The sequence below is a fragment of the Lolium rigidum genome, unplaced genomic scaffold, assembly GCF_022539505.1.
Source record: "Lolium rigidum isolate FL_2022 unplaced genomic scaffold, APGP_CSIRO_Lrig_0.1 contig_65118_1, whole genome shotgun sequence".
Lineage (NCBI taxonomy): Eukaryota > Viridiplantae > Streptophyta > Magnoliopsida > Poales > Poaceae > Lolium > Lolium rigidum.
The window spans coordinates 5,035-17,676 of NW_025901257.1; the positions used below are offsets into that span (position 1 = coordinate 5,035).

The following is a 12,642-nucleotide window of genomic DNA, read 5'->3' on the forward strand; positions in this document are numbered from 1 at the left end:
CCTGCCGCGCGACCTCTCCCATCTCTCTCTTCCCCGCCGCCCAGGGTGTTTCTCTGTCGCTGGCGCGGGGTCCCACCGCCCAGTTGCGCACTTGCACCATAGCTTTGGCCCCGACACCAACGACGCAATCATGTCCCCGCACGTGCCCCACCCGCACTGTTGCGCTGGCCCCGAGCCTCCCATTTTTCTCACGTAGCCCCCTGAGATCCCTCGTAAATACCTCCAGACAGTGCTGGGCTACTGTTGAGCCGTTTCGATCAGCTCTGCAAACCTGGAGTGGAGTATGGGCGTTGTCAAACGGATCGGATTAAAGAAATATTTTGGTGTTGCGTCTACGTCTGTCTACTTGAAGGAGAAGGCTGGACGTACTGGATGGGACGGCTAAAAGTGGGCGTGCTGGTCAACTTCTCAGAGAGAAAGAGCCACCATGACTTGGCGTCACGGCGATGCTTTTCAGCGTAGTTTGCGTGCGGAATAGCAGGCGTACCTGTGCCAAGTTCAAAATATTTCAACCCGTACATGTACAATCGCTGAAACCAACAATGTAGATGGTCATTGCTCACGTTGTCCGCGCCAAGAGCTTTGTGAGAGACATACACATGTATCCATAGGGTTTTTATGTGCATGTACATACAAATTTAGATAAATCTGTCCCACTTGTTTTAAAACAGATGGCAACAACTGTTTATTCTATTTTGCCAAAATCACGTGCATAGTGTCCATGATGGAAGAGAAGATGGACCGTTGGCAATATCCGTCGACAAAAACACAACAATGTGTCGCTGTGCTGAGAGGCGATGTCACGTCGATGATCGCTGTTATTGCATTTGGTTTTAGTTTTAGGTGACATCTCGATTTGAACAGATCCAAGAAGCTACATACTCCGTTTGTTTCCTTCATACATGGCAAAACTTCTAATAATCCCTTCCTCCTAAAATAAGTGGCTTAGATTGGTCTAGATTCACATGTATCTGCACACTAAAATAGGTCTAAATACATACGAAATATAGAAAAATCTAAGTCACTTATTTTATTTTAGATGGAGCAATAAATCTAAATTTCAAAACAGCTGGAAAAGGAAAGATGGCAAGTTCAATAGGGTACCACAAATGGGCCCATTCTCAATGAATTAGCTACCAGTCGCGTAATTTGCTTTTGTTTCAAATTATGTTTCAAGTTTAGATTTTAAGTTCGATCAAAAGGCCGGACTAATCCCCCCGAAAAGGTGTGAAAATGAACCAATTTGACCATTTTCTAAAATTTTCATCACAAAATATAGAATGGGCTTTGTTCAAGCCCAAGTCAAAATCTATTTCTGATAAAGCATTCAATCTTTCATCTTTATATTCATTATATGCTAGTTTTGAGTTCTTCTTTAACTTTCTCCTTGCGACACTTTTTAGTCAGAGTAAAGATGTGTTGTAAGGATCAAGAGTATACCTTATTTGTTTCTAATTCTGCTTCGCTTTCACCAGCCTTTTATTTTATATACTCCCCTCCCTTGAATATTATTTTTAATGCAAGAGTAAGGATAGACATCGTATTCTTCAGTGTTGAGATAGAATGTAGACCCTCTTCTCTCTTTTAGTTAGCCTTAATTATTCCAATTCCTAATCTATACCAGACACCAAAGCTCTTTTTGTGCAAGGTTCTCTCGTACGTATACAATTCTCACTAATGGGAGTAATATGCCAGTAACTATAGAAGACTTTATTATTATACTAAATAGGCGGCAATAGGTTCATTGAGATAAAGTATGACTAATAAGTATTAATATAACTAGTTTCTATACATAGACTTGAAGTTAGCGCTTACTCATCCTAATCTTCTCTTTACTACTTAGTTAAGTTTTGTTAAGTTATAGGATCAGAACGAGATTCTCTTTGATTGCCGCTTGGTCTTGAGGAGGAAGAAGAGGGGATTTCTTAAAAAAAGAATGAATCTCCTTATTTATAGTGAACATGACGTGTCCGTGGCGCCATGAGGTAGGGCTTCACGCTACAAAATTCAGTTTGAGATTTTTTTTCGAAATCGATTCATTCATTTTGTGTCTAAGTTTCAGAAAATGCTCAAATTGGTCCATTTCTTCAAAAAAAAATCGTATGATCATGGACAAGTGGGTTACAGCATCTTAGCATTTTTTCATGGACAAGTGGATTGTACAGGGAGTCTACATCAAGATTTTCATTAGAGCTCTCTCAGGACAACAGATATAAAATAGAAGAACAGAGGGAGCAAACCGTAAAACCACCATTCGTTCTCGGGGCCTGGTTGTCGTCTGCCGAGGCCGGAATAGGGGAAGGCAACTGCGCAAGGCACCCAACCCAACTAATTTACCATCACCAATTAAAAAGAGACGGAGGGCAGAGGAGAGGAGAAGGTGGGAGAAATCACAAGCGATCAGAGCAGAGGGAAGGCCAGCGAGCGAGGAGGGAGGGAGCAGCTGCCTCTGCTCCGCTCCGTGCGCCCAATCCCCCCAATCTCGCTCTCCCTCGCCGCGGGGATTCGCCGTCGTCGTCTCCCTCCCGCCCGATGGACCAGCTGGTGAATTTCATCATCCGCCCGCCCAGGTGAGCTCCGCTGTCCCTCCAGCCACCCGCCCCGATTCGGTTGGCGCAGGTTCGGATCTGAGCCGCGGGGCAGATTCTGTCTTCCCCACACCCGATTATCTGTTGTTCGGTCGTGGCTGTGGTTGCTTCGTGCGGCCGCGTAATTCCGGTAGATTCGTGGTTTAGGCTAGTGGTGTAGACGGGACTTGCAGTTCGGTTTCGTCATTCAGAGTGTACGGAGCTTGGTGACTGGGGCTCTGTTCAAGCTGTTATGTATGTGCGGGTTAGGACGTTCATGTGAATGCTCGAATGCCTATTGGGTTTAGGTTCAGCTTAGGAATGGTTTGCTGAACTGGGCGGTTTCTGTTTCTTCGGATTGGAGATCATGTGCGGGCTTAGGAGTGTTCCTTGTGTTCTCGAGTGTTAAAATGGCCCGGTTGTCATTTTATGGTTGCTCTCCTGAATTGTCCTAGCTGACTTGTCCATGAGTTAGTTCAGCCCTAGTGCAGATTATTTATGTACTGGCCACAAATGTGTGAGGCTGATTACTTCCAGCGTACTGACCTCGTAAGATTCTTGTTTCACATGTCAAATCTTAGGTTACAAACTAGCTTGAATGCCTGTCTGCCTGCAAATGTTGTGGCGTTGTGCTCACAAAATTATTCCCGTGGCATTTGCAACGTGTCGTCCCCACCTATACTTCCTTAAATGGTCTTCCGTTCCACATCAACAAGCTACTCTATTCCAAAAACCGGTGGAATTCCTGTTACCAAGATTAGACAAGTTGGCATCACTACAATATATATTTAGTGGCCTGGAGCTTGGTGACTGGGGTTGTTCATGCTGTTTCGTGTGCGTGGTTTAGGATGTTCATGTGAATGGTTGAATCTCTATTGGGCTTAGGTTCAGCTTAGGAATGGTTAGCTCAGCTGGGCGATTTCTGTTTCTTCGGATTGAAGATCACGTACAAAATTAGGAATGCTCCTTTTGTTCTCAAGTGTTAAAATGGAGTTGTCATTTTATGATTGGTGTTCCAGAATTGTGCTTGCTGACTTGTCAATGAGTTAGTTCAGCTCTATCGCCATTTTTTTTTCCTGTAGTTGCCAGAATGAGCAAATATGTGTGAGGCTTGACATTATTGCCAGTGAACTGATTTAGTAAGACTCTTGTTTCTGATGTCAGATCTTAAAGGACAAATGAACTTGAATGCCTGCCTGCAAATGTCGTGGCACTGTGCTCATGAAATTATTCCTGTGGCATTTGCACTCTATTGTCACCGCCTATACTTTCTCAAGTAGTGCTTCCATTCCACCTCACCAAGCACTCTATTCTGAAAATTCGTTGAGTTCCTGTTACCAAGAGTAGACTAGTTGACATCACTAGAATAAACACTTAGTAGACAAAGATGAACAACTATGCCTCTTAGGGTAACTCTTTAACTCCATGGTCCCGACTTTCTTAACCTTTTCGATGCTTTGTCGCATTGCAGAGCTGACTATAGTCCAAATGATGATCTACTGGAGCAGGAGTTTATGCTGAAGGGAAGATGGTTTCAGAGGAAGGACATAGAGGTTATTATATGTCTTATATCTATGTGATTTGATGATGACAGATTAAGACAACATGAGAACCTCCTCTTTCTATTTCTATGGTTCTATTGTATTTGTCTGTGCGGTACACATTTAGGAAACCTACTATCACCTTCATTGCCACAAAAACCTAACATCATTTAACTAGTGAAGCAAGATCTATTTATGTATGCACATGCATATATGTTATGATTTTTTTTTTTTGCCGATATGCTAATAACGACAACCCTCCAACCTACTTTTTTGTTGATTCTTTCAAAATTCTGTGTAATCTGTAAGTTGGCTGGCACTTTTCTCCAATTGGGCTATGTTCTTAGATTCTGCGTCAACTTTATAATGTGCCCATTTAATATTAGATGCATGTTATGATAATTAAGAAATTTAAATGAGAACTACAGTATTTATTATATTTCTGAGTTAGGAGTATTTATCACATCCTTCCCATCTTTATGTATTCGTATTGCCATCTTAGCTGTTGCATTTATTTCTCTCCTGGACTAGTGCAGAAATAGTTACATGGATACTGGTCTGCAAACATTTTTGTCATTTATTGGATCGCGTATATTACATGTAGTGAACAGGGGCTTCAGCCTCGTCTAGTAGACTTGGGTTTCTTCTGTGGCATGCCATGCTATGTAACTGATATGCATAGTCTTCTTTTTCAGGTCATAAATGGGCAGGGCAAGAAATTGCAATGTAGCCACTACATACCTGCTGTGATGCCTGAAGGAAAAGCACTTCCTTGTGTTATATACTGTCATGGAAACAGGTAAGGGTATAACACATTATCTTTTTTCTTAATATAGGTTGCTTTTTCAGTTTTGCCAAGCTGCTTTTCCACCTATTAAGTTAAGTTACTAATAAAGTGCAATCTTAATCCTTACATACAGTATTTGCTAAGCTATTTTATTATATTATTTTTTCCAGGGTTAATTGATATATGTATTATTTATTTTCCAGTGGATGCAGAGCTGATGCTAGTGAAGCCGCTATTATCCTTCTACCATCAAATATTACAGTCTTTACACTGGACTTTTCAGGGTCTGGACTCTCTGAAGGAGAGCATGTCACCTTGGGATGGAATGAAGTGAGTTCGCCTTGTGCAAGTAGAAGATTTAAAAATGGCATACATTCTTTCTGAAACCTTCTGTTTGCATGTATAGATTCTGCATGCATAACTAGTAGAAATGATATTAGATAACTAAATTGAGAAATAAATAACACATAATAATTTGTTGTCTATGATCTGTATTTGTCAAGAAATAGATACTCTGGAAGATTATCGTAACTGTCACAAATGGATGGTTGGTGAAATCTAAAACCTTGTGTATAAATTAATCACAGTATAACATTTATAGAAAGACAGTTCTCATCCAAATCTGACTGATTTTAAATGTTCCTTTCGGCCTATGGAACCTTTTCTCTCCCTTCGGCTTCTTCTACTTTGAGCCATCAATACCGTAGTTTATCACAGTGCTTCTATTTCAACGGATTTTATAGCTTTTAAAGGCACATCGATGATATTTCTTTTTTTTTTTACAGAAAGAAGATCTGAAAGCTGTTGTTAATCATTTACGGACAGATGGGAACATATCTTGCATTGGCTTGTGGGGCCGCTCAATGGGTGCAGTCACAAGGTATGTTCTTTATGTTGAATTGAATCCTCATTATCTCTTGTAGTGGTCAGATACCCTGTCGTCCAGCTTAGTATGTTCGTATGGTTTATGATGATCGTGTGTAATATTCAGCTTTTATTGAACAGAAGTAGTATTCTGCTTTATGTGTTTGTTGGCTTAGTAATGTGCATGTGTAATATTGTTGCTTCGGCTTCTGTGTGTGTGTCGGAGTGCTGAAACACTCTAAATTTTGCCTTATCCAGAACATCTGTATTCTCTTCTTTCAGTTTAATGTATGGAGCAGAGGATCCATCAATTGCTGGGATGGTTCTTGATAGTCCATTCTCTAACCTGGTTGAGTTGATGATGGAACTAGTAGATACCTACAAATACCCGTTGCCAAAATTCACGGTAAGCATCATTTGATGACGGCGACTTGACAGTTGTAACTAACAATGTGGATATGCGGCTGTTGTCCAAGGAAGTAGTGTAGTTGATGCAAGCCTGCACTTTAGCATGGTGTTTTATGCAATTTGTTTCTTACATCACCCACCTTATAGCACCATTTCTATGTGTGAGTATGACTACTTGAAGATCCTATTGGAGCCATGCATGATCCTTGTAATCTGGAAGACTATTTTGTCTCCCTTTTATTACTACAGAGTATAAGTTACTACATTTAGTTCTAATGTTCATGAATCGTGAGTTTCTTCGAACTGGTGTCTGCCTAGATGCTAAGTTTATGGCTACGGTTTTCGTAATTACAACTATATATGAACTGCTGTTCTATTTTTGCAATGAAATACATGAATTGATGTTGCCTTCTGTTAATTTTATTTGCTCTAGAAATACTCATATGCATAGTGATACTGCATACTTGCACATGGTAGATCCATCTTATTTATTTTGGAGCTTGTATTTGTTTCTTTAGGTCAAACTTGCAATACAGCACATGCGGAAGATTGTCAAAAGAAAAGCCAGCTTTGACATCATGGATCTTGATACCATTCAGGTTTATTACCAGACTGATTTTAAGTTACTTAAATACTATATAGTTTGTTCTTACGCACATGATCTACTAGGAGATTTTGCAAGTCTCTTTTTTGTGGCTCTTTGAAATAATGATATTAGGTCAGTTTTCTGACAGTTGGTCCTAAGAAAAAAGCAAAAACTGGATAAGAAACTGGGGAACTACATGGGCCTTTTCTCTTTAGGAAGTAAATGAGATTCTGCACTTCAGTTGCCAACTGCACATTGCAAGCTTTTATTGAATAATGATTTGACAGCATCATTTGGACATAATTTGACACATCATTTGAAAACATGTACGCGATTCTGTTTTGACAGCATCACAACACATAATTAGTTTATGAATATAATCCTGTAGGTAGCAAAGCGATGTTTTGTTCCTGCTTTGTTTGGTCATGCAACTGAGGACGACTTTATACTGCCCCATCATTCGGACAAGATCTGTGAATCATATGTTGTAAGTTTCTACTTTTCTACCCAAATATGAAACATAAATGAATTCTTGTGTCTGTTAAGATAGTAATATATGGTTTATCCACATGTATCTGCAGGGAGATAAAAACATTATAAAATTTGACGGGGACCATAATTCACCCCGTCCGCAGTTTTACTTTGACTCCATCACAATATTTTTCCATAATGTGCTAAATCCTCCTGATGTCCCTGAAGAACATTATTTCATGTCACCACATGGCAGCCTTGGTCAGGTAGTACAAATTGGTATTCTTTCACTCTTGAAATGTGTTAACTTATGCAAATGGGCAAATATTAGGGAACCCTCTACCCTCTTTAGTTCAAAAAAAGAACTAACTTTTCTGATGAAATCATCATTTTGGAAAATTAGTTCATTTATTTCCACCAAAGAGGGTAGAGGGTACCGTAATGATGACCCATTTGCATCTCTACTAACTTTACTTACTTAGCTTCTGGTGATAGGGTCATTGGGATACAGAACATGATATTGAGTACAGGATTGCTCAATCACCAACAGGTATGATTTGCATACATTCATCCACATTTGTGTTTTGCACCAGTCATGTCAAGTAACTGATGTGTAATTTGTTCAAGGACAGCCCCTGCAGCTACGACAGAAGATGCCATTGCGCAGTTGCGTTCTAGAAGGCTCATGAGTAGAATGGAGGTTAGTTGACATTCTGAACAATCCAGCAATCCTGCTTCGTCATTGTGCCATAGTGGTATTCTGGTTTATGGGTTCCTTTCTCGAATAGAAGAATAATAGCTATCTTAGTGGTGATCCAAATGTCATCAAGCAATTCATAGTGTTGTATTGACCTTTTTTTGTGGAGCGGGAAACTAATTCTTATTTGCTTGTAGGTCCCATCTGGTGCAACCACAGAAGGCAGGGCTGACAGAACTGAGGTGTTCTTTTTATGCTATTTCGACTTTATAGGATTAGATTTTATATTTCATAACACTGAAATTTTCTACCTTATCGTCCACTGCTTGACTGATTTCCCCCGGTAGTACTGCAGCTTCATAAATAGAAACACATGACCTATTGCCACCAGTAACCTATTTGCTCTATGGCACATAGCAACTTCAACTTCAAAGCAATTCATAGTGCACATTGTTACAACAAATATAGGTTTCATACAGATATCTGGTTGGTTTAATTGTCCATGCTCCCTTTCACCATATAGGTGACGATTGTCTCTAATATTTTGCCTACAAAATTCCCTCTCCCGGTCTCTGCTCTATCTATTCTTTGCTGACTGGCTTTTTGGTACAGTTCCAGCAATCCTTGCGCTTGAGCTGAAGCCATTTTGTGGTGTGGAACTGTAATCTAATAATGGGTGTTAGTAACATTTGATATGTATTACTCCCTACGTCCCCTAAAGGATGTCCTAGATTTGTCTAAATTTGGATGTATCTAGACATATACTCCCTCTGGTCAGTTTTAATCGACGTGGAGTGTAGCTACCTGCCTTGTGCCTTCTAGCTGCAGGCAAGTGTCGGACGTCAATTATATCCGATCAGAGGTAGTACATCCATGGGTGGTATTCGAGATTTTTTGTTTGTCCTGCGCGACTAAATAGTTCTCCGATGGTATATATATGTATATATATCACTGATAAATTTTGGAGGGAATGCTTTGATTGTTTGTGTCAATATTGATCTTTTCGCAAGCTTACAGAAGATTGCATCCATCAAGCATCAGCACTCAGATTTGTTTTTGATTGCTGTTTGGACAGGTATTGGATAGTGATGTTGGTCCCTCCTCATCTAGTGCATCTACTGCGACTCCTCCCAATGGCCGGAATGGAAGGATGCTGACTCCAACCTCTGATGATGGCGAGTATGTGGAGTACTCATTTGATAGTGTATCAGACATGCCTTACACCGAGGAAGACGAAGATAGAGTAAGTTATACTGTAATGTTCTTTGGGGTTGTCGTTATAACTTCACATTTGAGCTGTTTGCAGTTTCTTACGATCTTCGTAGAGTTCAATATGCCAAAATGTTCTAAAATGTGTAGTAGAGATAAAAAAAATAGGAGGATTGAGAGCTACTTGCCTGCCCCCAAGGTAGGGGTCAGCTTGGATGGTGTTGGGAGTCCTGGTTGTGATTTAGCGACTCGCGACTTATTATTCAATTGCTAATCATTGTTTAAGCTATGAAAATACATTTCTTAACAATAATTTTATCGGTGCAAATTGAAGTTTGACTTCGAAATAGGGATGTCAACTCCAAAAAGCATGAGCAAGCTGTGGTAGATGCATAAAGTTTTGTGTTAGCTCTGGTGCTGCAGTTGTGCACCCCATGTATTGAGCTTGTAGCCATGTGAACGAATGTTCTAAGGATTATCACTGGTGGTTGATCTCTGCTGAATACGCATATACTTCCTTTTCTATTCTTCACCTTTTGTCGTTTCTAACCTTATCATCGACTAATCTCTTTCTGATGCGCTGATATGCAGATGCTGATGCAAGCAATTCTTGAGTCTCTGAAGGATCTAGATAAGTCAAATTCAAAGGACACTAAAACAGTTGCATCCGATGCTGTGTCCGAAGAAAGTAGTGTAGCAAAAGATGACAATCAAACAACTGATGTAGCAACATTGGAGACAGATGCATGCTCCATCTATGTCAGTGCCACTGATGTTCCTGCCAAGGATGTAGCTGTCTGCAACAGCGTAGCTAAGAAAGCTGATGTGCAAAGTGCAGACCGCAGCGCTGCAACTGATGCTGCTGTTTCTGTAAATGCTGCTGGCACATCAGAATCGAATGGCTCAACTCAAGCCGTCAATGGAAAATCTGGTCCGGCAGAATCCCAGAAATCCAAGCAGAACTCCAGTGGAGAGGATGGAACAAGAGCAACCCTGGTAGTCCAGAAGAGCCGGACAGGCAGCCTGATGGACGGGTTGTCACAAAAATGGGGTTCCTTCTTCAAGAACAATGACTGAGCGTCTGAGCCAGACAAGTGGCAGTTGACGATACACGTGTTTTGTGTGTTTATATAGTCCATAGAATTTCCTTTGGCCGGGCTTCACGCCCAGCTTGATTGATTTACCTGTAAAATGAAAAAGGGAAAGGGAAATACTGTACAATTGGTTTTAGCGTGTTGGTGTATATATAGAACTAGGAAAGGTAGCGATCCCCTTGATCATGTATCATATCTCAACACTTTGGCTTCCTGTGAATTGTAGATTCACGTTTCTTGGAGTGTGCTGTACTTCTTATGATGTGATGCAGGGAAAGCTTGATATTTCTTGCATTTTCGCTTGTATTTACGCAAAATATAGCTGGCCTGCCATATAGTGAGGTGTTTGAAGGTTTACGGCTTCAGTCTTTGGTATGTGATGTGCGGTGGCGTGCCTGTGACCCTCCGTTCTCTTTTAGTGTATATTCTAAGTAAAATCAGACAAATTAGTAGTTTATTAGTAGTACTTAAATTGCTAAACAATCAATTTTAGCTACATTAAAAATAGTGACATCCAATACATAAAGGAGAACCACTTTGTTTTCCATATTCTTATCGACTAATAGACTAAAAGCTAGAACCTAGAGTATTTCAGAAAAAAAATTAGACCTAGAATGCAGAGTACTTCAGAACGGAGGGAGTAGATTTTTACACATCCAAATTACATCTTCGGCTTGTACATTTGTTGATCCAAAAAAAGCCCATACATTTGTTTCAAGGAATAACAGTCCCTCCATAGCGGTAGGTTTAATGACAACGCAACATAATAACTCCCTTGGATTTTTTAATCTAGCATTCATGCATTTCGGAGATATATACATGGATGACAGTTCAGACCAGAAGACAAGTGGGCGTCAGTGGAGGGAGAGGAGGAGGTAATTTATGGCTCTACAGTTGAGCTAAAGTGCGTACTGCTCGGCTCCTCGGCTTTCTCGGCTTCCTCGTCTTCCCCCATCCCTCTACTAGGCGTTCAGAAGCTGGAGGCTCACTTATTCTACCGCACAAACCATTGCTGCCGTCCTCTCGACAGCAATTTGACCGTAAGCACTCTCAATCTTTTGTATTACTTTCTTGGTGACTAGCCTGCAGACTCTTCAGAGATGTTTGATTAATCGATTCTAGCTCAAGACGCCCCTTCTTTTTTTCTTTCGCGTTTCGTGAACCATTTAATCGATTCCATGTGAATATGCGCATTTGTTTCCTACATAATCAGTGCAGTTTCGTTCCACCGAAACAAGTGTAAAAGCATTTGCCGCACCATGGCCTGAACCGCCTGACACGAAATTTCTTGTTTTCCTTTTACCTTTTTCTCTGCAATCTTAGAACTTCTGGGCTAAGCTTCTGGACGTAGATCTGGTTAAGAGATGGGCAAGCCTTGTGAGAGATCAAAGGAGAAGGCCGAAGATTACTGCTGCGATCATGTAGAGGAGCAAGACAAGTATTTATTCAAAGTTATGATTGGTGATTTTCGTGAAAGAATCGTAAGTTATTTTCCATCTGCACTGTGTTCCCGTTACTTTTTTTTTCTTTCTCTCCTGCACTTCCTCTCAGCCCGAGAACGTTATTTTCTTCCAGCTGCACTGTGTTCCTGTTACTACCTCCGTTTGAAAATGTAAGATGTTTTAGGTGCTTATAAAATAGATTAGATACAAACTAAAGTGGCTGAATCAAAGAAAAAGCTTCAACATGTTACATTTCTAAACGGAAGGAGTATATCTTTAGATTTGTTGTTAATCAACACAACTATACTCCGCGGAGCTAACAGTGGAAGTTGTATCTCCACGGCCGGAATACTATCATAGTTCTGCTAGCAACATGCTGCTAACAGTGGAAATTCTATCTCTGCATCCTTTCGCCAATGTTTTTTTTTTTTGTGTTGATCATCAACACGCTTAACAGGTTGCTAGTTGGAAGTTGGACCTTGTGCTACCCGCAAGATTGAGACCCCGCGGTTGATCCTAGGTGGGGCGGCATGGCGGCTGGATCAGGGGGCTCGGTGGGGTTAGCTCCTCATCTCCACTGAGATCTCCGGCCTACGATTAAGATCTTCGGCCTGCGGGCGATGGTGTGGGGGCCTGCCGATCTTCCTAAGAGCATGTCAAACAGGCTCCGTATTTTTTCGCCCCTTAAAACGCGAGTAGAGGGCCCTGTATTCACTTTTCGCTGCCCGAAAACTCGTCCGAGCTAGCAGACCCCGTATCCCACCCCGTAAAACAGAAGATTTTTTAACCCATCAAAACAGGGTTTTTTGACAAATTAGATATTAGAACCAACACAACATTCACATAAAATAAATGTTTTACATCACACAATAATCGTCATAATTATTACAATAATGTTTTTCGGAAATGTCAACAAATATTCTAATGGAAGAATTAAACAAATAACAAATGTTTCACACATACAAGAATAGGAAAT

At 40.7% G+C, this 12,642-nt stretch overlaps 1 protein-coding gene across 2 annotated transcripts; it reads left to right on the forward strand.

Moving 5' to 3' along the window:
• The first annotated feature begins 2,372 nt into the window (after positions 1 to 2,372).
• LOC124682004 lies at positions 2,373 to 10,561 on the forward strand. 2 transcript variants are annotated; one of them, XM_047216773.1, is made up of 14 exons: positions 2,373 to 2,570; positions 4,039 to 4,120; positions 4,804 to 4,907; positions 5,099 to 5,225; positions 5,681 to 5,775; positions 6,042 to 6,165; positions 6,686 to 6,766; positions 7,142 to 7,240; positions 7,335 to 7,490; positions 7,720 to 7,774; positions 7,857 to 7,924; positions 8,119 to 8,163; positions 8,997 to 9,164; positions 9,722 to 10,561. In XM_047216773.1, the coding sequence occupies exons 1-14, from the start codon at positions 2,533 to 2,535 to the stop codon at positions 10,205 to 10,207; spliced, it is 1,728 nt and encodes a 575-aa protein (XP_047072729.1). In that variant the 5' UTR covers positions 2,373 to 2,532; the 3' UTR covers positions 10,208 to 10,561. The 2 variants fall into 2 exon arrangements, with proteins under 2 accessions (XP_047072729.1, XP_047072730.1); XM_047216774.1 differs by lacking the exons at positions 2,373 to 2,570; positions 4,039 to 4,120 and having other exon boundaries at positions 4,802 to 4,907; positions 5,179 to 5,225.
• The last annotated feature ends 2,081 nt before the right edge of the window (positions 10,562 to 12,642 follow it).

Coding starts and splice junctions, on each gene's coding strand:
- LOC124682004 (XM_047216773.1), top strand. CDS start 2,533: ATGGACCAGCTGGTGAATTTCATCATCCGCCCGCCCAG. Junction 5,226..5,680: donor TCACCTTGGGATGGAATGAA/GTGAGTTCGCCT, acceptor TTTTTTTTACAG/AAAGAAGATCTGAAAGCTGT. Junction 7,491..7,719: donor CACATGGCAGCCTTGGTCAG/GTAGTACAAATT, acceptor TTCTGGTGATAG/GGTCATTGGGATACAGAACA.